The sequence below is a fragment of the Watersipora subatra genome, chromosome 2 (assembly GCF_963576615.1).
Source record: "Watersipora subatra chromosome 2, tzWatSuba1.1, whole genome shotgun sequence".
Taxonomy (NCBI): domain Eukaryota; kingdom Metazoa; phylum Bryozoa; class Gymnolaemata; order Cheilostomatida; family Watersiporidae; genus Watersipora; species Watersipora subatra.
The window spans coordinates 16,655,078-16,681,246 of record NC_088709.1 but is presented as its reverse complement, the minus strand read 5'-3'; the positions used below and the strand labels follow the sequence as shown (position 1 = coordinate 16,681,246).

The following is a 26,169-nucleotide window of genomic DNA, read 5'->3' as shown; positions in this document are numbered from 1 at the left end:
ATGTTTACAACACAAGTTACGTATTGCTGGAGATTCTCGCAAAGTACGCGCGCAATTTATTTTCCTGGTTTTCCGCTTTTGTTTCGCGTTTGTTATTTTCATTCACTCAAATAAACAAAAAAAACTTAATTTGTGGAACGATGCCCGAACAACGAACAACAAATTTACCCTGGTGAGCTTGTTAGTTGAGACTGTTGTTCAATCCTTTTGAAAGTGAGAAACTTGCGGTAGCTGAATCAACTTGATTTTATCAACATTTAAATGTCCTTTAAACGTTGGTAGTTGCTTAGAGAATATTGTTGTTTGCTAGGAAACTGGTAACACCATTCAATGGCCTCTAAATTAGCTAGACTGTTTTTGTTCAATGTAATGTATGTAGCTTACATCGTATGCTGTTAGTTTACGAGTAATGTAGGCCAACAGTAATGGGAGAGATGTACCCCAGGCCTGCCAACATCATTGATACATCAATTGCCCCAAAACCACATCTCAAGCATTGTCCCACTTTTGGGTTGGCAGGCCTGATGTACCCAGCCCCTGGTCAAACAAGTAGTAGCCTATTGAATCTCGAGGTCGAATAGTAGGTTGCAGAGCTGACGTAATGGAGGCTCTAATAGCAACTATTTCATTTTTAATGGCTGTCATTTTCTATAGACCTTGTTTGATACCAATGTCCTCTCTTACTATTACGTAGGGATGCTCAAAAACATTTCAAATAGCAGCCTAATTGATCTTTTAATGTCAGTGACATCTATTGGAGTTTGCATTTGCTTAACAGTTGCATTTTCATCATTGACAATATAAATAGAGCCTGATGCACGCTGTATGCCTTTCAAATGATGTTGCTGAATACGATGTAGACGAGATTGTTCACATATGTGCATACAATAGTGGCCTATACAGGAATTTCTTGCCGATGGATAGTATATAAGTTCTAACCTAGATAGAGCCAATAGCACCAGGTTTAGCATTGTTGTATAGAAATATTAGCAAAAGCAGATAGCGTAATGGAGAAATGACGAAACATCAGAGACATACGCAATATTACAATGAACATGACACCTAATACAATGGAAGACCGACAATAAAGACGGTCATCATACACTCATCTACAAGCAGCTTAGAAACCTTCTGTGGACGTAGCCCATGAGGAAAGAGACATCAATTGACATGCCAGAAAACCATCAAGATATCAGACCTGTATCAGACAGGACTAAGACAAATGGAGTTAGTCATCACTTCCAATCATTATGCTCCCATGCTTACTTAAGACAAGTTCACTCATTTGCTAACCATCTACAACATAAAGAACAGAACCTGAGCTCCTAAACACCTCACAGGCTAACAGAGACATCTATAAAATAGAACAGCTCCAATGACTCAGCGTCTGTCTATCTTCCAGATCGATCCATCCATCTCTCCTCAAGGACCTGCTGAGACTCCCTCCGCCTGCTGAGGCATGTTTGTCTGACTCTGAAGCCTCCCTCTCTCCTCCTACCTCTGAAGCCTTGATCCTTTCCCACCTATGAAGCCTCCTTTGCCATCATCAGCTGATCCTCTTCTACTTCTCTATCTCAACTACCGAGCCTCTCAATATAAGGACTGCCATGACTCTCATCTGACTATCAAAACTCGCAGCCATATGGACTGAGCAAGCAAACATAGACGGCCGTTCGAGTAAGGGTTCAACTTTTATTAGCTATTTTAGCCTTTTGTCGTTAATACTATTGTTTAGAATTTTGTTAATTGTGTATTTTAATTGTTGAACTTATAGAATAAAGAATTAACTTTTACTGGTAAATATCAGTACTTCTTACAACAGCTTAACACCTTCACTTGTACGTGAACCAGTAATAATCAAATTAGTTTCCACATGACAAAGCAAAAGTACACAAACCGAACATATTCAAAATAGAATAAAATGACAAAGCAATTTCAACACTGATGTTGTGTGTGGATTCGGATTAGTTATGCATAACATAATTTCTCCAACTCCACCCATAACAGCATGAGATATCTGTGGCTAAAGACCATCATAATGGTTCACTTTGTTGTATCAAAGCCAGTTTTTAATTAGCATTTGCATGATTTTCTTTACTATTCTTTGTGGAGGTGGACCTATGCTTGTTAACATGGCACCCATTAAACATTGGCTAGCTTCCTTGCAAAAAGCTAAGGCCACACATTCGCATTGACTAACTTTCACTGCTGTTACATGTTGCATATTTTTGCCAGAACGCTGACTCAAACCGTCTTCTCATCACATTCTGTTTACAAATGAAGCTGCAGTTTTAAAGCAAATTTGATTACCAGTGCAAACTATGTTTTATCGCAGAATTATACGATATAATAGCAGCTGTGCCTCATGAGTACACTGAACTCCTACTTCATCACTTTTTGAAGTGTGTTAAATGGGATCCGCTTAGTATTATCCTTCAGAACCACACAAAGTATCATTACTCCCCTTTTGCTTATAAAATGTGGAATATTAAGTGATTATTACATCAAATGTCAGAAATTAAAATAAAAACATGTGTGCATGGAAAATGCTGTATAGTCACACCGACTAAAATGCAAGGTCAAGGCACTAGAGTTAGTGCCCAGAGCAAGCTAAACACTTTAAGTGTGTCAGAATATACTTAGTTGAGTATACACCAATTTAGACTGGCCTTTTAATAAATTAAGATGATTATTTTTCACTTTGGCTGATTCCCTCTCAGTTAAACAAATTTTACATCTTAATCGTTTAATTACACGTCTCTACCACATTTTTCTAACGCTGGGATTTGCTTTATAGGGTGGAGAAATATCGTCCAAGGACCTTTGATGAGTTGATTTCTCATAAAGATATCCTTAATACAAGTATGTAACCAAGGTATCCATGATAATCAAGGAGTTTATACATTCAAACCTCAACAAATAAAGTATTGGAGTCTGGAAACAATGATAAATATTTGAAGTAGTTACATATAGCATTAAAACAAGAATTGTAAAAAACTTCACAAATACTAAATTTAGAAACCTAAATTATATCTAAGAACTAAATTAAAGTAATAATCATTAAAAGAGGTGTTTAATGTCACTTTAGACATAGTATAGAAGTACAGACGCAACAATTGGCAAGATCAGTGGTAGAGTAAGTGGAGACATTCGCAGCACAACTTTAAATTTCAATAGATACAGTTTAAATTAACATAATTTATGCATTATTAATTTTAATTGGACTAAATTTTTTTCTTTGCTTACAAAACTAATATTTTGAGACATATCAGGTTAACATATGTTAAAAATTACTTCAGATGTTGAGACATGTTTGCTCAAATTTTAGGTTGTATGTTGAAACATTTGTAGGTAGAAGCGATCACAAGTCGAGGTTTGTCTGTAATACAATTTGGTACAATGAGCTCTTAGCGCTATCTGTATTTAGTTTTGTTTGATTGGATTATAATTGATGCTGCGAGACTAGGATTGTTTCAACTCACAGTAATCCCTCACTACTTCAGGGTTCAGCTTTCGCGGCTTCATTACTTCGCGGGATAAAAAATATTCATGAAAAGTATCGAAAATAATAAAAATAAAAAACTAAATACAATACATGAAATATATAAATCTCTCTCATACTCTGGCCCAGTGAGATCCCTCTCGAACGTCATTGTGATAGTGGTCACCACGGTTCGCAGTGTTTTTTGTTACTTTTTGTAAAGTTTAAAAGGGCAAACTGCTTGTGACATCCTTTGTCGTGCCTCTTGTACGCCTACAACCCTCTAAATTGTCTAATGAACCTAAAAAAGAGAAAAGTGATTACGATAAATGGCTGTAACTGTATTAAATATGATTTTATTTCGTGGATTTTTACTTATCGGGGGGGGGTTGCTGGTTCTGATTAACCGCAAAAAGTGATGGATTACTTTATTGCGAATATTTGTGTTCAATATTAGTAGGTCAAACGGGTGCTACAGCCAGTGTGGAGAACATTCAATCAATATTCACAGTGACACCTGTGGAAAAGTTTATGTAGGCAGTGTCTGATCAATCTTCTTTTATAATCACATTTTTACTGACAGCCTGTAACAGTATTTAACTTATCCATGTGTCCTATTTACCAACAAAAACATTGCTCAGACAAAGATCAAAACAGTAAAGTGATTTTGTTCGAATTCTTTGGCAACTGTCATGTTTACATCTTACGAGTAGACCTTGCTTTTGTTTAACGAATGGTGGATTTTGAGGTTTTTATCATTATAGTAAATAGATTTGTATCTGAGGACAGGCTACCACACCTCCTACTTTATGGACCACCCGGCACTGGAAAGACAACAACTATATTAGCAGTAGCTAGGCAACTGTATCCCAAAAACAGTCAGTTCAATGCAGCTGTACTTGAGGTAAGAATTTTGTATTTAGCCAAACCAAACCCACGCTATCCAATGAAATACTTCTATTACTAATTGCTTCAGTCTTACTTAAATCCTGTTTAACAAGTCAGATGAGATTACTAGATGGTTTATGCCATCATTACATATCTTTAGTAAAGTATTACATAATTGTAAAGTATTTTATGTTTATATTATAGTTGAGTCAGTTTAGTAGTAGTACTAGTAAAACTATAGCAATATACTAATATTCCTGCTAGTAGGCCTACGAGTAGAAATAATCAGTGTTTTCTAAGAATCAAAAAGGGATGTTTTTTTAGATGTGAATTTTCCTGTAATTATCTTTAGTTTCTACTAGTTATTTTAATTTTCACCTACGAATTTGTGATGTTTTGCAATTTATTTCTTATGTAGAGACAAATATTTGCTCAAAATTAAAAATTTATCTTCCTCTCTTAAAGGTTGACTTGAAACAAAATTCACATTACAGTTATTTGATATGAAAAGACTCACCATATCTTACTCTGTTGTGTTGTAGGTGCAAAATATGTGGAAAGGTGATTACAAGCTCTTAAAAGCTCAAAAACGAACAGAAAATCGCAGCCATACGAGACTGTCGTAGTTTGGATCCTCTTTCCAAAACGGCTCAAATGTGACGTAGATGTGAGAGATGGTTTCTGTTTACACTTTCATGCAACCTTATTCGTCGAAATATTTTCACAAATATACTTCACGCATTCAATAAAACCATGTTTATTGTTCTTACGCCTCTATTTTATCGTCATTGTAATGCTGCCACTTTTAGCAGTGATATCTTACAACTTACCGTAAAAATTTGTTTAATTTTTTAGCTCTAGTCTGAAGGAGTACATACCATTGTCTGATAATCATGACGAGCCTGTTGGTCACTTGTGATACTCAAAAAAGTGCTGCAGAAAGTATTTTCGAAGTATTGGGCCACATCATCAGATTACGACTTAACTGTTGAATAATGCCGAAACAAAACTGTAAAGTAGCGAGCATCTATATTTGATACGGGGTCTTCGGTAAAACCTGAAGTGTTTGTCATAAACTAGTGCTACGATAAGTTTTATATTGGGCTTTTCATTGGCCTTTCAATTCATGTGAGAACATCACGTGACAAGACAATAACCAAATTTCATGACTACGTCAAAGAAATAAAGAGATTCCAATCTACAGCGACTTTTCGTTTTTGAGCTTTGAAGAGCTTGTAATCACATTTCCACATATTTGGCACCTACAACACAACAGAGTAAGACATGGTGAATCTTTTGATACCAAATAACTGTGTTGTGAATTTTGTTGCAAGTCAACCTTTAAGAGAATGCTCATTTTAACTATTCCGTCGTTAGGGACTTTTTCTAAAGGAATTGAAAGAGTCTGAGCAAATATATTTACAGTTTCATCTCCTGTTTTTTTATCTTTTGTCAACATCTTATATTGCAAGTATCTACAAACAGCAGTATTTGTAATACTAATAAGTTAAGTTGCTTTAGATGATACCTGAATGTAACGTTTCCAGAAACTTCTAATAACATTTCTATCACCCTTGTTATTCGATTTGATTGTTTATCCTACAAAAGACTGCCAGAATCAGAATTAGAAATAGCCACAGCACAAAGAAGTGCGATGATTCAAAAGAGTTTCAAAATACAAGCAATATTATTTTAATGAATAAAGTTCCTGTTGAGACACGCTGCTACCTTTGTGATATCACTGCTGCAATCATATTATTTTGGCTCATTTTTACCCAGTGAATCAATCTTTCTAGAATTTTCAACACTGTATTTTGTCAGCAGGTGCTCGTTTTTATCACTTTTACACCAGAGCCTCAACTGTCAAGATGTGAGTTCTCTGGCTTTACATATTTCTTACATATATATGTTATATCTGACAGTGACAATCGATTACATCTTACTCATATTATTCAAGCATATTATACATATATTCTGCAAGTATTTTATATGCAAGTATACGGAGTGTCTACAAGTACGTAACTAACTCTCTTCTGGAAAGGTGCAATAAGGTATGATTATACATTTTTGTCTTTTGAATTTGTTGTAATTGCATCTTAACTATTATCATAATGTTTTTGTTGTTATTTTAAACCCAAAACTACTGTAACTGTACCTTGCTTGAAATGTTTTATTACTTATATCATTTTATGTAGCAACATTATGTTAGCCAAATGTATATATCTTTGTAGTTTCACGGTGTTCTGTGGTGTGTATAAATAAAGCTACATATATACATCCCAACATCAGTGTATCATACGCAACAAAATCCAGGGGAGCAGTTACAGTGAAACTTAAACACCAAGTGGAAAGTAACTTATGCCAAGCCAAGTGAGACTTGAACACAGTGCTGTATGTAAGAAAGAGTCTACAAGTGCCAGAGCCAAGAGTGACAAATCTTCGGAAAGAGTCTACAAGAGCCAGGGCCAAGAGTGACAAATCTTCATCAGCTTAACAGATAAGTTGGGCGCTCTAATCGATGTAACTAGTTACCTATCAGTCATCATTGAGCAAAGTAAAATTCTAGACAGACAACTTAAACCATTTTAGTTATTTGTCAATTTTGGTTTTTCTCGGATTTGATAACCTTTTCTTTTATCATTCATGCTTGTTTATTTTCCTTAGCCGACTTTGCAATTGTTATTGCAACAGTGATATCACGCGCGCAGCAGCCAGTCAGCGATCTATTCATAGCATTGCACTGATTTTTGTGGGTACAAAATTCTGACCTATGACCCCATCCACTGACTTTCAAGCAAGTTTTACTTCTGTCAGCTAATTTTAGAACACTGCCAAAGTAAGTCATTTTCATTGCAGTGTTTTGTTAGGTGTGATAGACTAGGCAAAACTGAACGCAGTCATAAACCACACCATTCAAAGGGAAATTACACAAACACTTAAAATTTTCTGCATCACACCTGCGCTAAAAACAGGAAAACTTAAACATTTTCTTCTCATTAGTTGTAACTGACACATTAACCTTTGACACCCTTTAGCGATTGGTTTACTTATTGCTTTCAACGCCTTATTCAATGTTTACACTGTGACATAGTGGATGGTAGTGCTTTTCTGAGCAATGGCAAGTACTGATAATATTGAATCTATTACTCAAACTGATGAGCCTATAGCTGCAGCTAAAGAACTTACGACTGAAACTGGTGAACTTAGTACTGAAACTGGTGAACCTATTATTGAGACTAGTGTTGCAACTGAACAGTCAAATGTATTTGATGAAGAGCAAACAGAAATGCCAGACTCAAGCAACACTAAACAGAGAACAAACAGGCTCGAATGCCAGCAAAAAACTTCAACCTTGAAACAGGCTATTAAAAATATAAGTGTAACCCACAAATCATGTTTGACTGAGTTGCAAAAGCAGACAACAGAGCTGTCATTTAGCAAACTAAGAGCCATGCATAAAGAGCTCACTGAAGGTATAGAACATATCACTGCATTACATGATGACCTAAAGAAGTCTCTTGGTGACATCAAACTTGAACTTAAGCTAACAAATGAAATAGATAGAATAGGAGCTGATAATAGAAGTATTATAGGACATGTTTTATCTACAATGAGTAGCGCGAGCGTGAAGCAACGTACAAGTGGTACGAAAGCCACGCAATCAAGTCATGGCACAGATTTGGATGTTGAGAATTTTCAGCCGAACTTAACACAGTTGGCAAAGACACATTACTCGAGTCATATCGACCAACCACAAACTGATAGCCAACTCCACCCAAACAGGGAACCGTATGAACTGCAGCATTCACACGCACCAAGCAGGTCTAGATTATCAATAACATCTTATAGGTCATCCCAAAGATCTAGGTCTAGCAAGACAAGCCAGTCGTTACGCTTAAAACAGGCCGAAGCAGCGGCCGCCGCTGCTGCAAAGCATGCTCAACTACAAGCTGAGATTGAATCTCAAAAACTAAAAGAGCAAAGTCTCAAATTACAGTCTCAAATGCAGAAAAATGAGAGCCTTATTACGCAAGCAAAAATGAAGGCAGAAATTCAAGCTGAAAACCAGCGGCAGAAAATCTTTGCACAAGCAATAGCAGAAGAAGAAAATGTGTTGATGAGACCACCCTCCCCTGTTGGTTATGAGGTGGAATATCAGCATCAAGCGCCTATTGCCAATGAGGCTAGCTTAGCACCTGTGGTTGAGACGGACCGAATGGCCCACCAAATAGTTGAAACTCCAATTAACCCACAACGCATCACTCAAGAGAGAACCGCTACTCTGCCTGGCAATGGTTTTACATTGGATCAGTCTCCAAGTACAACAGCTAGTTCACAAGAGCTCTTTGCCGATGCTTTAGCATCAGCAATTAACACTATCAGGATGAAGCCTGCTGAACCGCCAGTCTTTTGTGGAGACCCTCTCCAATATATCGACTGGAAGGTAGCCTTTGAGGGGCTGGTAGAAACAGCAAAGCATAGTCCTTTGCAAAGATTGACCCTTTTGCAACAATATCTGGGAGGCAAAGCTCAAGAAACTGTTGCAGGCTACTTTCGTGTGGGTACAGCTGACGCTTACAATGATGCAAAAAGAAAATTGGACCGAAGATTTGGTCAGCCTCATATTATTTCGGAAGCCTTCCGAAGCAAGTTAGAGCAATGGCCTAGAATTCATGAAAACGACGGTGAGGGATTAGAAGGAATCTCTGACTTCCTTGATTCATGCCGTACAGCCATGAAAAATGTAAAAGAGCTAGAATGTCTGAAGGATCGACGAGAAAATGCTAAAATTATTGAAAAGCTCCCACTTTCAGTAGGAAGAAAGTGGGTAGCAAAAGCAACCCAGTTAGAAAAGCAAACTAAAGCCTTTCCTTCCTTCAATGAATTTTGCAAATTCGTGGCAGATGAGGCTGATGTTGCCACTAACCCTCTAGCACAAGCCCTAGCTACACGAGCTCGTGGAAATGCACAAGTTAAACTTCAGCCAAAATCTAACAAACCTCAAGAAAGGAAAACCAGTGCATTGCAAACTCAAGCAAACACGAACGCAATGTCAACTGATGAGAAAGTAAAACAACACAAGAAAAAACCATGCCAGAAATGTGAGAGAATCAATCACAGCACTAGTGATTGCAATGAGCTAGCAAAGCTTTCTCGAGACAAACAGATGTCTTACATTAAGGAAAATTCTTTGTGTTTCAAATGCATAAAACCACGTCATGTAGCCAATGAATGCAATAATCCAGCAAGATGTCGTTCATGTCATGAGCAGCATCCTACAATATTTCATGAGTACATCACCTCAAAAGGGTCAAGTAAACAAAGTCCACAGTCTAAGCCAACCAAAACTGTACCACTAGCGAAAGAAAACAAAGACAGTAGGGCTGATATAAAGGAAGACAATACCAGGAAAAATGAAACAAATGACAAGTCAAAACAAGAAAGTGGACCCAGCAATCGTTCAGTGAACTCAAATAATGCAAATAGCCACAAGCAAAGTGCAGCTCGTGTTATGTCTTGGACAATTCCTGTGTATGTTTCAAGTAAGCAACGACCTAATCATGAAGTGCTGGTCTATGCATTGCTGGATTCTGGGTCTAATACTAGCTTTATTACAAATAAAACTCTGGATAATCTCACAGCAAAAGTTTCAGACACAAAAGTCAAACTCAGTACACTCACAGACGTTCAAGGTTCACATGTGCATTGCAAAGAAGTAAATGAATTAGTAATCCGAGGTTTCAAATGGCAGAAGCGTTTGGAACTTCCTGCCTGCATATCTCAAACAGAAATACCAGTCAATCCTGAGCACATCCCTAATGCAATGTCCGTTCAAGACTGGTCCCATCTCAGGTGCATCTCACATGAACTTATCTCGCAAGAGGAAAGCGAGTCCGTTCACCTTGGTTTGTTGATTGGCAATGATCTTACACAAGCTTTCATACCTAGAAAGGTTATATCAAGAGCAGATCACGAGCCGTTTGCCAAATTGACAGATCTTGGTTGGTGTGTCATGGGTAACACAGCCCAGACAAAAAGCAATTTGATTACGGTCCACAGGGCTGTCATCGAACCGATTGAGAGACAATACGTCACCTTTCAGGCTAATTCTGGTGAGATTCAAGATGATTTGTCCAGCAGAATTTTGAAGGTTCTTAGCTCTGATTTCAAGATCAATGAACATGACAACCATCACAATGCCATATCCCTTAAAGACAAAAGGTTTCTAGAAATTATGCACAAAGAAATCTATAAAGACCAAGAAGGGTATATGACCATGCCTCTACCTTTTAAGCAATACCCACCTGTCAATAATTCCAAAGCGCTGGCAACAAACAGGTTCAAACACCTAAAGAAAAAACTCCAAGACCCGGAATATTCTGAGCACTACTATTCGTTCATGAAACAAATTTTGGAAAATGGAGACGCTGAACTAGTTCCAGATTGTGAGCTAGATGATCCCCACTCGTGGTACATGCCACACTTTGGTGTGTACCACCCAAAGAAACCCGGAAAGATACGTATAGTCTTTGATGGTAGTGCTAAAGTAGGTGGCCAAAGTCTCAATGATTTTTTGATGCAAGGTCCTGATCAGCTCAGCAGTCTGATTGGGATACTAATGAGGTTCCGAAGGGAACAGGTCGGCATAGCGTGTGATGTGGAACGTATGTTTCACCAGTTTCGAGTTAATAAAGATGACAGAAACTACCTACGCTTTCTGTGGTTCGATGAAAAGGGTAAAGTAGTTACATACAGGATGAAAGTACACCTTTTTGGAGCAAAGTCTTCTCCGGGTTGTGCTACATTTGGGTTCAGAGCCTTGTGCAAACAAAGCTCTAATACCTATACCCCAGCTAAGCAATTTATTAATGCTGATTTCTATGTTGACGATGGACTTACTAGTGTATCCACACCGCAAGAGGCTGTAAAACTAGTGAATGAAGCCATATCAATATGCAGAGAAGGAAACTTACATTTGCATAAATTTGCATCAAACTCACAAGTCTTTCTGAGATCGCTTCCTGACACAGAGAAATTTAAAGAAAATACAACTGCTTGATGCGGATGGTGACTTTCAGCCAAATGAAAGAACTCTTGGTCTCATTTGGTCCATCAAGGCAGATTGTTTCAAATTTACCTCACAGATCAAAGAAAACCCAAACACAAGGAGAGAAGTTCTTTCGTCGATATCTTCAATTTTTGATCCTTTGGGTTTTGTGTCACCCTACATTCTACAAGGCAAAGGGATACTACAAGACATATGTAGGACATCTGCAGGTTGGGATGATCCTTTCACTACTAACATTTTGGCACGATGGGAGGACTGGAAATCTAGTCTTGATGATCTACCACTTGTTTCCATTGCCAGGTGTTATAAACCGACTGATTTTGGAACGATTTCAAAGGCTGAAGTTCATCACTTCTCAGACGCTAGCAACAGTGGCTATGGCGCAGTCAGCTACATCCGCTTAGTAAACAGTACCAGTAAGGTTCACTGCACTCTTCTCATCAGCAAAGCAAAAGTCACTCCTTTGAAAGCTGTGACTATCCCAAGGCTTGAACTGCAAGCAGCAGTTACAGCTACACAGATGAGTGCCATTATTAGGTGTGAACTTGGCATTGATGTCACTGAAACATTTTGGACTGACTCTCAAATAGTTTTAGGCTATATCAAGAATGAGACAAAAAAGTTCCATGTTTATGTGACGAACAGGATACAACAGATCAGAGATCGAAGCAACCCTTCAAGTTGGTTCTATGTTCCAACATCTGCAAACCCTGCTGACCACGCTTCTCGTGGCTTATCAGCTGGCCAACTAGTCACATCTAATTGGTTTACAGGACCTGACTTCTTGTGGCGTGAGCCTGTCCAGTTCCCTGAACAGCCACAACCTTCTGTGCAGGTTGATGATCCAGAAGTAAAATCTCACTCCCTGTTTGCCCAAAAGGACTACCCCAGTCTGGCCAAGCGCTTAGAGAGATTCTCTGACTGGAAGAAAGCTGTCAAGGTGGTATCTGTTTTCGTAAACAAGCTATTCTCTAGAAGAAACACAGTTGCTAGTCTAACAGTTACACATCAGAAGGCACTCATTGTAATTGTTAGACTGACCCAAGAAGATTATCTGCAAGAAATCAAACTGCTAAAGCAACGGAAGCCAATTCCTCAGAACAGCCCCCTCTTCAAACTGAACCCCTTTCTAGATAGGTCTGGACTTATGAGAGTTGGGGGTCGGTTGGTCAACGATGACACAATATGTTTTGAAGAGAAACACCCTGCAATTCTCCCACGAAAAAGTCATGTAACCAAGCTGCTTCTGCGACATTTTCACCAGGAAGTAGCACATCAAGGTAGAAGCATCACGCTATCAAAGATTAGATCTGCAGGTTTTTGGGTAGTCAATGCCCGTGCTGCAGTTTCATCACTGATATACCACTGCACTACTTGCAGAGAGTTACGCCCCAAACTAATGACTCCACAGATGGCAGCTTTGCCTGAAGCTAGAGTCACTGCTCAACCTCCTTTCACAGCAGTTGGGGTGGATTGCTTCGTTCCTTTCACTGTGAAAGAGAGGCGATCAGAGCTGAAGAGATATGGCTTAATGGTAACTTGTTTAGCAAGCAGAGCCATACATATAGAAGTGCTTGACGACCTCAGTTCCTCAGCCTTTATAAATGGACTCAGAAATGTCATAGCTATTAGAGGTCCAATTAGAGTAGTACATTGTGATAGAGGAACAAACTTTGTTGGCGCCATTTCTGAGATATCTGAAAAAGGCACCCTGGAGTTCAAGCTTAATCCACCTAACGCTAGCCATATGGGAGGCGTGTGGGAGAGAATGATTAGAACTGCCAGGAACGTCCTTAAAGGCCTATTGAAGAACCATGGTGGGAGGCTAGACACCAGCGGCCTTCGAACCTTGCTATACGAGGTTATGGCTATTGTAAATTCGAGACCACTATCTCCAGTAACAGACGAGGACAAACCTCTTACACCAAACATGCTTCTGACAATGAAGTCAGATGTCGTGCTTCCTCCACCAGGTAGATATGAAGACGCAGACATCTATTGCAGGAAACGCTGGCGTGCAGTCCAGCACTTAGCTAATGTCTTTTGGCATCGTTGGAGGGGTGAATATCTGACACAACTCCAAGCTCGCCAAAAATGGGTGAAAGAAACCCCAAACTTAACAGTAGGTAGCATTGTCCTCATTAAGGATGAGGATCTAATTCGAAATAATTGGACCAAATGTAGAGTTGTAGAGTGCATTAAGTCTCCTGACAATCGAGTTCGCTCGGTAAAGCTTTTGCTTGGAAACCACAAGTCACCCACTAAGTCTAACAAATACCTCACAAGGCCAGTGTCAAAGGTTGTAGTGTTGGTGGAAGGCTCTGATAATGCAAACAAAGGTTAAAAATGTAGTCATTGGTTGGCTAAATATTTTGTTAAAATTCTAGAGAAATTTTAGGTGGGAGTGTAACGTTTCCAGAAACTTCTAATAACATTTCTATCACCCTTGTTATTCGATTTGATTGTTTATCCTACAAAAGACTGCCAGAATCAGAATTAGAAATAGCCACAGCACAAAGAAGTGCGATGATTCAAAAGAGTTTCAAAATACAAGCAATATTATTTTAATGAATAAAGTTCCTGTTGAGACACGCTGCTACCTTTGTGATATCACTGCTGCAATCATATTATTTTGGCTCATTTTTACCCAGTGAATCAATCTTTCTAGAATTTTCAACACTGTATTTTGTCAGCAGGTGCTCGTTTTTATCACTTTTACACCAGAGCCTCAACTGTCAAGATGTGAGTTCTCTGGCTTTACATATTTCTTACATATATATGTTATATCTGACAGTGACAATCGATTACATCTTACTCATATTATTCAAGCATATTATACATATATTCTGCAAGTATTTTATATGCAAGTATACGGAGTGTCTACAAGTACGTAACTAACTCTCTTCTGGAAAGGTGCAATAAGGTATGATTATACATTTTTGTCTTTTGAATTTGTTGTAATTGCATCTTAACTATTATCATAATGTTTTTGTTGTTATTTTAAACCCAAAACTACTGTAACTGTACCTTGCTTGAAATGTTTTATTACTTATATCATTTTATGTAGCAACATTATGTTAGCCAAATGTATATATCTTTGTAGTTTCACGGTGTTCTGTGGTGTGTATAAATAAAGCTACATATATACATCCCAACATCAGTGTATCATACGCAACAAAATCCAGGGGAGCAGTTACACTGAACTTGCATCCTCTCATCACGTGCTGTTATTAAGTTCAGTGTACTGACTCATTGTATCACCTAATCTGATAATGGTGTATTGAGATCGTTTCACATAGCCAAGATGTACTAACAAAATTTGTTTGTGATAATGCAAAAAAATACCATAAGGTGGAACTTGAACCGACAGTCCCTGCAATTCATACTGCATGTTGCACCACTGGAGCTTCTTTTGTCATTGGTAAATAGTTTTTTGCATATGTTTAGTAAATAAAGTTTGCTCCGATTATGACAAAAATGAATGAATGCTTCGCTTCAATGATATATGGACAACTATACCTATGCCTGTAGTTGTTTAATAGATTTGTGATGTTATTCTGTAGCTAAATGCCTCTGATGAAAGAGGCATCGATGTGGTGAGGGAGAAGGTGCTGACCTTTGCGAGCACTAGGAGTATGTTCACGTATGTTCACTATTTTTGTTTTGATATGTAGCTTTTGGTGGAACAGTAACCTTTTTTATACACCCACTTCTATGCAAGAATTGTTATTATTAATTCAACATATTCATGATTTTTATTGTTTTCTCAGTTCGTATTTATTGTATCATTACCGAATCATCTTTTATTGTAATCGTCGCAAAACCGACCTAATTTAGCTGTTACTTGCTAATTATTTCACATTTACATCTAAACCTTTTTATAGTTGTTTTATTTTTATTAATTTTTTTGACCGGCACACAACATTTTCCTCATGATATGAAGTTTGAAGGTTACAGTTGTTTGACAAAGTTTAAAAACCTTTGCAGTTATTTTTATTTTTTGTCAAATTATTTCAACTACACAAAACACTTTTCTCATGATATGTAGTTTAAAAGTTAGGATGTCAAATGTTGTTATATGTTAAATACAAACCAATTTTCTGTGCAAAGACTTATATTACCCGGGCAACGCCGGGTAGTACAGCTAGGATATTATATTTCTTGAGCATCAGACCTACCACACATTATATCCTTTGAGCACCAGATTTGCCATATATTATTATCTAGCTTGAGCACCAGATCTGCCATATATTATTATCTAGCTTGAGCACCAGATCTGCCATATATTATTATCTAGCTTGATCACCAGATCTGCTATATATTATTATTTAGCTTGAGCACCAGATCTGCCATATATTATTATCTAGCTTGAGCACCAGATCTGCCATATATTATTATATTTCTTGAGCATCAGACCTGCCACACATTATATCACTTGAGCACCAGATCTGCCATATATTATTATCTAGCTTGAGCACCAGATCTGCCATATATTATTATCTAGCTTGATCACCAGATCTGCTATATATTATTATTTAGCTTGAGCACCAGATCTGCCATATATTATTATCTAGCTTGAGCACCAGATCTGCCATATATTATTATATTTCTTGAGCATCAGACCTGCCACACATTATATCACTTGAGCACCAGATCTGCCATATATTATTATATTTCTTGAGCATCAGACCTGCCACACATTATATCACTTGAGCACCAGATCTGCCATATATTATTATCTAGCTTGAGCACCAGATCTGCCATATATTATTATCTAGCTTGATCACCAGATCTGCTATATATTATTATTTAGCTTGAGCACCAGATCTGCCATATATTATTATCTAGCTTGAGCACCAGATCTGCCATATATTATTATATTTCTTGAGCATCAGACCTGCCACACATTATATCACTTGAGCACCAGATCTGCCATATATTATTATATTTCTTGAGCAGACCTGCCACACATATCGCTTAAGCCCTAGATTTTTTTATGCTATATTTAGTCAGTTCCAAAGTCTGCCATCTATTCTATCTTCGATCTTCTGCATCAGGTGTACTATACATTCAACTCTTGTACACCAGAAACACCATATATTATACGTCATTTGATCCGTGTCTTTACATAGTGTTATTGCCCAGCATATGAGTCTTATTTTCTACCCAATCTATAGCAAATCTGTCATATATATTTTGCTTTATTGAGCAAGACCTGTCAAAATACTCATTATACACCCGACCTGTCTTACTATATCCTGTACCCAAATACAAACTGAATTTCTCATACGCCATCTCGTTATGTCAGAACTGGCTTCAAGATAATCATTCTGGATGAAGCTGATGCAATGACGAAGGATGCTCAGAATGCTCTCAGGAGAATCGTTGAGAAATACACAGAGAATGTCAGGTATCTGTTGGTATGCGTATAACCCAATTTAATTATATTGAACCAATTTTATTGCTGTTCTAGTTTCTAGCTGACTTGGATTTTTAGCTGGCTTTGTTGGTTATATGAATATGGTGAGGCATTTATGAGTTCCGACACTATTGGCTGTTAATGTGAAACATGAAGGAGTTGTCTGCACCCCTTCCCATGTAATCACCAGTTGAAGATTCGATATGCATTCGAGGTTGTCACAAATTCTTTGCTCAACCGTGCATGTTTCATACATATAGATGTATATGTATTTTTATTATTATGCAGCCTTGGTTTTGTTTAAGATAATTTTATTGTGTGTGATTAGCAATTTGTGTTGATATATAGCGTGGTTTGCTGTGTTTGCTAAATAGCTGCAAACAACAATTTTTGTTGTTTGCAGATATTTAGCATGTTTTGCTGTGACTACTGCATAGTTTATTTTATTATGCTCTGTGCATGACCATTGCATAACTCGTCACGCATTTCTCATGATGGTGCAATTTATGTGGAATGCGGATGTGCATTCAGGAATGTTCTAGAAGTTTGGTTGTTGTTTATAAGCAGGCAGTGCTCTGTAGTAAGAATCAATCCTATTTTAAAAGTTATTCAATAGTTTGTTGAGACACTATACATAAATGGGTTTGGTGATATTCCCATGACAGATCGATCTTGTTCATCCCATCGACCTGGTGACAAGGGGCATAACTTTTGAAGGATGTCAATCCTATCTTGAAATTATCTGCATTCGTTTTTGTTAACGCATTAACATGTTGATCACTTTAAAATGCTGCTTGTGTCAAGCCATTCATGCTAAATTGATATTTTTACAGTGTGTTTTCTTCAGTATGACTGGCCTGATTGAAGCCAAGCTAACATGATAATTGATTACTTGAAATAGACATGATAATCTATATACATGTATATCTTTCTCAAAGCTGGTGTATCCCTCTAGCTATAGCTATTAAAATCTTAGAATTAAGAATCCGTGCCGAGGAAGATTTGATCTCGGACCCTCCCGCTGGTCAGGCCCACACCACACCAATTCGACCACAGAGATTTATTTGTTCACTAGCCGATATATGTCGCTATATGGGAGCAAATACCCTACGGCTTAACGCACTAGCAGGGTGATTGCGTAACATCACCCATAAGCTTACTAATGAGACGGAAAGCTCTCATTAGTAAGCTTACTCAAATTTTTCATTTGCATTGTGCCAGGTTAATAACAAGTGGCAGGCAAGTCTCATTATTTCTCATTGTTTTTAAGCTGATTTTTATGTACCCGGGCAACGCCGGAAAGCACAGCTAGTTATGTACTAAAGGTCAAGCGTCTGTCTAGAGATTAAATCTTTAAAGTTGGCAAGCCGCTTCCATCAGCTTTCTGACATTGCGCAGTTCATTTGCTTGTTGCATGGCAACCACTAACAGTAGCTAAATAAATTTTTACCTGTGTTCTCCACAAAATTCTCTACAAGATACAACCTATTTGAAATCCTGTATCACCAAATTGAGTGATTTTATATTTTTTCCAAAATTAGTAATCAAAAACAAAAGCAAAATTTCCAAAACTAAGTATTTGGTTTAATTTTTCTTATTGCTGTGAAACTAGCAACACAATCAAACGTAAATTTTATTATGTGAAATCTCTAGGAGTTTCTGATTCTGCCTCAACCATTCAAAAGCGTTTTAGCAAGCTTTTAGATCAAACGATCTGACTGGCTAGTTACCCAACTATCATTTTCACAGCCACTCTTTGGTTTTGGAAATTTCTCAGTAAATATTAGGTCTTGAAACAATTTTTTTAAATAGCTTAAAAATTACCAAAGTCAACGCTTTCATTTTGTACAAACTTTCAAAGAACTTCTCCATTCCAAGCTTTAAAGAATACAAAAGAGCATTGATCACACAACTTCTACAATCCTACTTCTAACTCCTCTTGGTGCTTCATTGTAACATGTTCCCTGTAGTGCAAAATAATAAAGCCACTATGGTGACAAGGTTTCAGCGCTCACTGTGATGTACATGGCCAACATGAGATGTCACAAAACATGCGTCACATCGTTTATTGTTCTTATAGCCAATAATCTCATGCCTTTTAGGTGTGATTTTGAAATTATTTCTCTAAACCATTTTTCCCCATTTTTATGGAATGGAAGAATTTAATAAAGCTAGCTATTTCACATACCATTAGAAAAGAGATTTTGTCCTTAATAAGATAAAATTTTCAAGTTGAAGATAAACCAATTATCTCTCAAGTTATGAAAGATTGTATACAGCTATGTCAGCTTTAAAGATCTAATATAGTCTGCCATCTGCCAGGAACCATCAAGTACCACTTGATGCAATTACTTAGTGAATATTTCTTTACAATGTGCTAGATGCAGTTACTCATTGTGTTTTTATGATGCGCTTAATCTGCAAGTTTGCTTCATTCACAAGATGGAAATAGGGAGAGATGGTGTGCATGTTATTATAGCTAGCAGACAAGAAGTTATGAAGATGCTAATTGGTTAGCCTCTGCATGTCTATTACTATGTTTCTATGACTCGGTTAATCCACAAGTTTACTTCATCCACAAAATAAAAACTTCAAAAATCCGCAAGTCAAGTGAGTTTTGTCACTCACTAAATTTTTATCGAATGTTTCATGTTTGCGAAAGATGGAAACGTCACTGGCGTTTGATGTGCAATAAAATGCCACATAAGCTATTCTACTTTATACATTTTTCTCAGTTCTGTGGTTCATATTTCCATTTTCGCAGTTCCAAATACGCCACTATGGCTTCTGGTATAGAATTCCTTAAATTTTTTAACGAAGCGCTTGCGCGAATCTGCGATATGCGTGTGTCCGTTGAAACATCTATCGTGTGGTAACTCAACGTGCGCACAACTCCCAATCCGCATGATGGAAACATGGTGATAATATATGTTCAGTTATTGAGGAATAGAGCTAAAATGAAGTGGCGATGAAGGCATAGACCAAACTGTTAATGTAATATCGTCACTTTCAAGTAAGAGCGACACACTGTTGAAAGTATAACGAAACATTGACACTCAATGATTGGTCATATGATAAACAATTTTTGCAGCCTTCACTTGACCATTTTAATTTTGGAGTTATTTGTTCTTATGCTGTTACCTTTTTTCCATAAAAACAATTGCGCTAATTTCTACCCTTAAATTAAATCTTGTATGAAGCATCGTTACACTTTAGGTTTGCACATTTAAGATTTTTCAAGTGCTTGACCTTGCAACAACCTTGCAAAGCCACGCAACAAAATTAGCTAACATTATTACAGAAAAATTCACAGTGATGTGAGTCACATGGTTATACCATAGCTTTGATTCTATGGCTTTGATTTTAGGTTCTGCTTCATATGCAACTACTTGTCTAAGATGATACCAGCCATACAGTCTCGGTGCACACGGTTTCGCTTTGCTCCACTATCCCGTGATCAGATGCTGCCGAGACTTCAGCACGTGTCGCAGGAAGAAAATATTCAAGTTAAGGATGACGGGATGCGTGCTGTAGTTCGATTGGCCGGTGGAGATATGCGGCGAGCGTTAAACATGCTTCAGGTAGTTTGAACTTCCTTATAATTAGCAGCTGAATCAATTAACTAGACTACAGATTAATGCAAACTTACAGAAAGTTCATGAGGTTCCTTTAAAGAATCCTAGTATGATCATTCGTGTAAAACTGGAAAACTACAGCGCCACCCTTAACTTGAACGCCACCTCTATTTGACCGCCACTTTAATGTTCTCTGATCTTTATCTTTAATACGTTCGTTGTTGATGTAGTGGTCGCCATGGTTTTAGTGATGGTGTACTGGAGAAGATCGACCGTCACAATCATCAGAACTACACTCTAATTCAAAGTTTACCAAGATCTAAATCATATCCATTGTTTTCAGATTTGCCCATAATGTGGTTTACAATATTACCTAAAGACTTTAAAGCGTTTTGATGAACGATGAGAATACCATATGTGTTCTCGCATATAAGCTGATCCTAGAAAAACAGCCCTGAAATCAGGCAATTTATAAGAACCCACCCGCATACAAGCGGCCTCTGTAAATCGTAACACACCTTATGTATCAGAGCAAAAGGTTACGAGAATGGAGTGGTTTTTGCAAGCTTAGTACCAAACGTTTCGGAGAATAGTTGTATAATTAGTGTATTGTGTCTCCGCTTAATCGCAAGGAAACGATCATTTGTCTGCAGTGAGCCAATGGAAACTATGTTTGCATCTCACATTGACATTAGTGTCATTACTCTGAAGCACATTTTCATAGCTATTTGTTCTTCGCGATGATCAGAAGTGTTACAGCTACGCAGGTTTCACAAATTGTAAATCAGTGAACTTCTGGTGATTATCTATTGGGCAATAGTAGCAGTGACAGTGACTATTTATTTTTAACAGTAATTATCATGCTAAGCTATAGTAATAGTGGAGTCTTGTCTGACTTGGCACATGCTTAACTTGTCCACCACAATGGTATGAAGAGGACAAAAAGTGTCCCAACTGGCCCAACTGGTTCTGCAACACATTTGTGGCCTTTTTATGGCATCCGTTGATGTACAGTTTTATGCTAATTAATTTTGTCAAATGTGATGACAACTTATATGGTTAGTTGTCCCCATATGGGGAATGTCAAATATTTGGTTTACCGAATATATGAAGTTTAAAAGTTGTAATGGTAAATTTTGTATACCCTAGGACACTTATATTTCGCTAGCAATTAGTTTCGTGAGTAGCATACAGAGTAAAATTTAGCTGCAACTTAATTTCGAAGCTCTGATGAGTGCGAAAATGTAGTGATGTGAAAAAAAATGCAGCGGAACAAACATTAGATTCTTGAGGTCCAATTCACTGGTAAGAAAATTTTTTTCTATTTGTGACTAGTTTGTAATTGTGAACCGCAGGTAAAATTGTGTGGGCGAGATCGATAATGCAATTTGATCGCTTGCTGCCATTTGTTTTTTGGACTATCAATGAACAAAGCTATTTAATTTCGCGTTTTCGCTCGTTCGTTATGATAGTTTAGTTTCGCTCATGAAATTTTCGCGAGAGGTTGACTCCGCGAAAACACGAAAGTTAGATGAGCCGAATACATAAGTGTCCTAGGGTATGTTAAATACAAACAAATTTTTTGTCTGAAAACTTTTTTATTACCACAGGCAACACCGGGTAGTACAGCTAGTTTATTAATAAAGTTGAGTTAATAAAGGTTCGAGTTGTGGTAGTTAATATTAAGCTAGCATAATGTCATTTCGTTTGCTTTCAATCAGAGTTACACTTGTATAAGCCTGACCCCTAAGTTTTGTAAAAAGGTTTTTTGCGTTTTAGAATTGGCTTATATGTCAGGATATACGGTACTCTTCAGGAACAACGTACAACGTAATAGTAGCCATTGTTATGGTGTACCGAAGTTTTTTTTTTAAATCCAAAGCTTTATGGTCTTTTCTTTAAACTCTGAACGTGACACCATCAAAATAATTAATAATTATATTATGTAACTGTATAACTGTTTTACTCAAAGTAGTTCTTTGTTTAACTCGATTTGTTCCTTCGACATCTATGAAAATTGGTTTAGCAAAAATGCTGAAGTCAATGGCATTGATGTGTTTAACATGAATTTGTCTTCACAAAATTTTGACGAGCTAGTCAAAAATAATAGTGCCACCCTCTATTTGAACATCACCTCTAATAACACGCCACCATAGGGTAAGAGTTGAAAAATACAGCTCCATGATGTTCAAATAGTGGTTTTATGGTATTTGTTTGAGTGTTTTCATGCAAATGGTGTCATCCGATTACCAGAGGCCTCCTGTGTAACTATCAGTTGATGGTTTAAGTTTTTGTGTATTATTACTGGTCATGCTTTATCATTGCAGAGCACCTCTCTCTCACATGATGTGGTTACTGAGGACAGTGTATACACTTGCGTAGGACATCCCCTAAGAAAAGACATAAACAAGATTGCAGAACTCATGCTAAACAAGCCTTTTAATGAAGCTTTCACACGTATCCTTATTGCGCTGTTGGTCAGATATACGGAGAGCAATCTGAGTGCTGTATATCAAATAGAAATTGTTGTGCTGGATACTAGTTTTCTGCTATTATCACATCACTGCCATTAAGATTAAAAGGTTATTGAATACATATTGGAAAGTCCTATCATCACCCATTATCTATCTATCTATCTGATTTAGTCTTTGAAATAAATAATGATAGATGCGCATATTACAATCGAAGGTTGTCAGGGGTTTGTGTATCTTCATGTTAGCAAAATTGTTCCTTATCTGAACCTCCAGAAATTAAAAAGATACAGAGAGATCGAGGCTTAGCACTGCAAGATATCCTTGATGACTTGCATACTCTCGTGCATAAAAGTTAGTTTGCTACATTACCTGCCTTCTTATATTCTTCCTCTACTCTTCCTCCTCAAGCCAACCTTCTTCGTCCACCCCTTCCTCTCCGGCCCATCTCCTTTAAATCTCCATCTCTTCTCTTCCTCTCCCGCTCCAACTATTCCACTTCAACTCGCCTACTCCCAACTGTCTTACTCCCAACTCTCCTACTCCAACTCTCCAATTCCAACTCTCTCCAGATCTCCTCAAACTCATTTTCAACTCTCCTTATTTTAAACCTCCTTCCTGTTCTAAAATTAAAGCATTAACTTTACATATTCATGGTATGTGTTGTATGTGCTGCCATCGTATTAGCTGACAGACACATGACATGCTATGACAAGGAATCTTTAGTTTTTCCTCATCAGTAACTGACACAAATTTGGCTAAATGTAGGAGTTGATTCCTTTTCGTCTTCAGCTCAAGAAAGTTATTATATTTTAAAGATTTGTATATGAGCAATGCCTGATGCATCATTATTTGTATCCTTTTCATTGCAGTGCAAACATACCCAACAGCATGAATGATACTGTCATTACTGTATCTTCACATTCCATAATTGAGAATTACGTGAACAACTTTAATATTGATGATAAATCTTCTCAAAATACAGTTTTAAAATTCTAGCATTATTATAGCTCCTTCACATGATTGAAACCAATTTTCAGGCTCTGTACATCCTTCTGTACACACAGCAGATCTCTGTGCTATGCGTACATCCTTCTGTACACACAGCAGATCTCTGCGCTATGCGTACATCCTTTTGTACACAGCAGATCTCTGTGCTATGCGTACATCCTTCTGTACACACAGCAGATCTCTGCGCTATGCGTACATCCTTTTGTACACAGCAGATCTCTGCGCTATGCGTACATAATTCTGTACATACAGCAGATCTCTGTACTATGTGAACAGCCTTCTGTACACGCAGCAGATCTCTGCGCTATGCGTACATCCTTCTGTACACGCAGCAGATCTTTGCGCTATGCGTACATCCTTCTGTACACGCAGCAGATCTCTGCGCTATGCATACATCCTTCTGTACACACAGCAGATCTCTGCGCTATGCATACATCCTTCTGTACACGCAGCAGATCTCAGTACTATGTGAACTTCCTTCTGTACAAACAGCAGATCTCTGCGCTATACATACATCCTTCTGTACACACAGCAAATCTCTGCGCTATGCATACATCCTTCTGTACACACAGCAGATCTCAGTACTATGTGAACTTCCTTCTGTACACGCAGCAGATCTCTGCGCTATGCATACATCCTTCTGTACACACAGCAGATCTCTGCGCTATGCATCATCAGCAAACTTAGCCTCTCCTACCAAGCCTCACAAACTGCTTACAAGCCTAACACTCGATTTTCTCACACCCCTCATAGTATTCTTACTATATTTTGCAGTTGATTTTTCAACACAACTAAGACTGAAGATCGTGGACAAGTTGTGCGAGATTGAGTAAGTATACATTTAAAGACGTAGTCACTGAGAGTACTGAGAACTGGCCTTTTTTGCTTTCCTGAACGATATGGTAAAAATTGGCTTCCAAGATGTCCGCTCAATGTCTTGCACCTACCACACAGTTCTATTGCTGTTATTATTGCACTTACCACACAGTTCTATTGCTGTAATCATTGCATTTACCACACAGTTATTTTGCTGTTATTATTGCATTTACCACGCAGTTATTTTGCTGTCAATATTCGTAAAAAGAATTTAAGAATGTTTTTATTTTTTTTCCATCACATCGCTGGTCTACCTTTACTTTAGTTTTCATGATTTAAAGATGGTGTGCCAAATTATTTCAGCTTCTGCCTATCAAGTTTTTTGTTTCAAACTTTTAACTGATTGCAATGGATGGAAAAATATGGCTATTTCGTTCATAAACATTGCTATCTAAATGTGATCATTGTACCGTGCTCCCATGGACTCGGAATCTTAAATCTGATCGCACAGTTTTCTATTCTTTTGAATTATGTAAATCTGTATTTAGTACTGTTATAGAATGTGGTATTATATCAACATAATTATTAAGGTTTTCATTCAAGTATATAATAGCATAATGTTCTAAAATGTTTAGATATAAAAACACATCCACAATAAAACATAACCAATTTAAGGAATTAGTGGCTGGCTCAAAGATTTCAAAATGTCTATTTACCAAATTGTTGTCGATATATCAGTTTTCTGAAGTTTCTGTCCGACTGCAGACCGACTGCAGACATCTGTTGCGTTGTTTGAGAGATTTAAACATTTCTATCAGCTTGTATGAAGCATTTTAGGCTGAAACAGTAGACTGATGTGAGGCATGCATAGCTACTGGTGCAAACATGGTTGGACCTAGAGTGGCTATCTTTTTCTATTTTAGATATCGGCTGTCCGGTGGAACTAATGAAAAGTTGCAGCTTAGCGCAATGATAGCAGCTTTTCAGTTGGCTCGTGATCCTCTAATAGCATCTATGGAAACAAGTTGAGTCTTTTTGACGTCGATGGCAATCTTCTTTTACGGCGTTCATGTATCTGCTGGGCGGATAGAGTTCCAACAAGTCTTGAACATTTGGAGAAATGAGCATATGTTATTACCCGCACAAATAAACAATGTATATGTGTACAAATATATGATTTTCAAGGTTACACTATTTTATGACTTATTTAAAATCTTTTTTAAAAACCATCAGTGGCCTTTGTCATTTCGAGTGCTATTTCAATAGTGTCAGTAATGGCTGTCACTTACATTGTGACAGCCATTACTGACACTGGTTGTTACAATTGTTGCCGCTATGTTATAGCCTATAGGTGTATAACATCTAAATATATTAATTGTCTTAATTAGCTTTTCATGAACATCATATGCTAATGCATGTAATCAATGATATACAGCCCC

The 26,169-nt window shown here is 37.5% G+C and overlaps 1 protein-coding gene across 1 annotated transcript; it reads left to right on the top strand.

Moving 5' to 3' along the window:
• Positions 1 to 44: 44 nt before the first annotated feature.
• LOC137388878 (replication factor C subunit 5-like) lies at positions 45 to 26,001 on the top strand. Its single transcript, XM_068075355.1, has 10 exons — positions 45 to 172; positions 2,798 to 2,862; positions 4,246 to 4,385; positions 15,002 to 15,081; positions 16,747 to 16,848; positions 20,225 to 20,438; positions 22,760 to 22,889; positions 23,180 to 23,257; positions 24,689 to 24,743; positions 25,654 to 26,001. Exons 1-10 carry the CDS (start codon positions 141 to 143, stop codon positions 25,757 to 25,759), a joined length of 1,002 nt encoding a protein of 333 aa, XP_067931456.1. The 5' UTR covers positions 45 to 140; the 3' UTR covers positions 25,760 to 26,001.
• The last annotated feature ends 168 nt before the right edge of the window (positions 26,002 to 26,169 follow it).

What these genes read in the sequence shown, in the direction of transcription:
- LOC137388878 (XM_068075355.1), top strand. Translation starts at nt 141, where the DNA reads ATGCCCGAACAACGAACAACAAATTTACCCTG. An exon ending in AGCACTAGGAGTATGTTCAC is followed by an intron (nt 15,082 to 16,746) that starts GTATGTTCACTA and finishes TCGTTATGTCAG; the next exon opens with AACTGGCTTCAAGATAATCA. An exon ending in GAGCGTTAAACATGCTTCAG is followed by an intron (nt 20,439 to 22,759) that starts GTAGTTTGAACT and finishes TTATCATTGCAG; the next exon opens with AGCACCTCTCTCTCACATGA.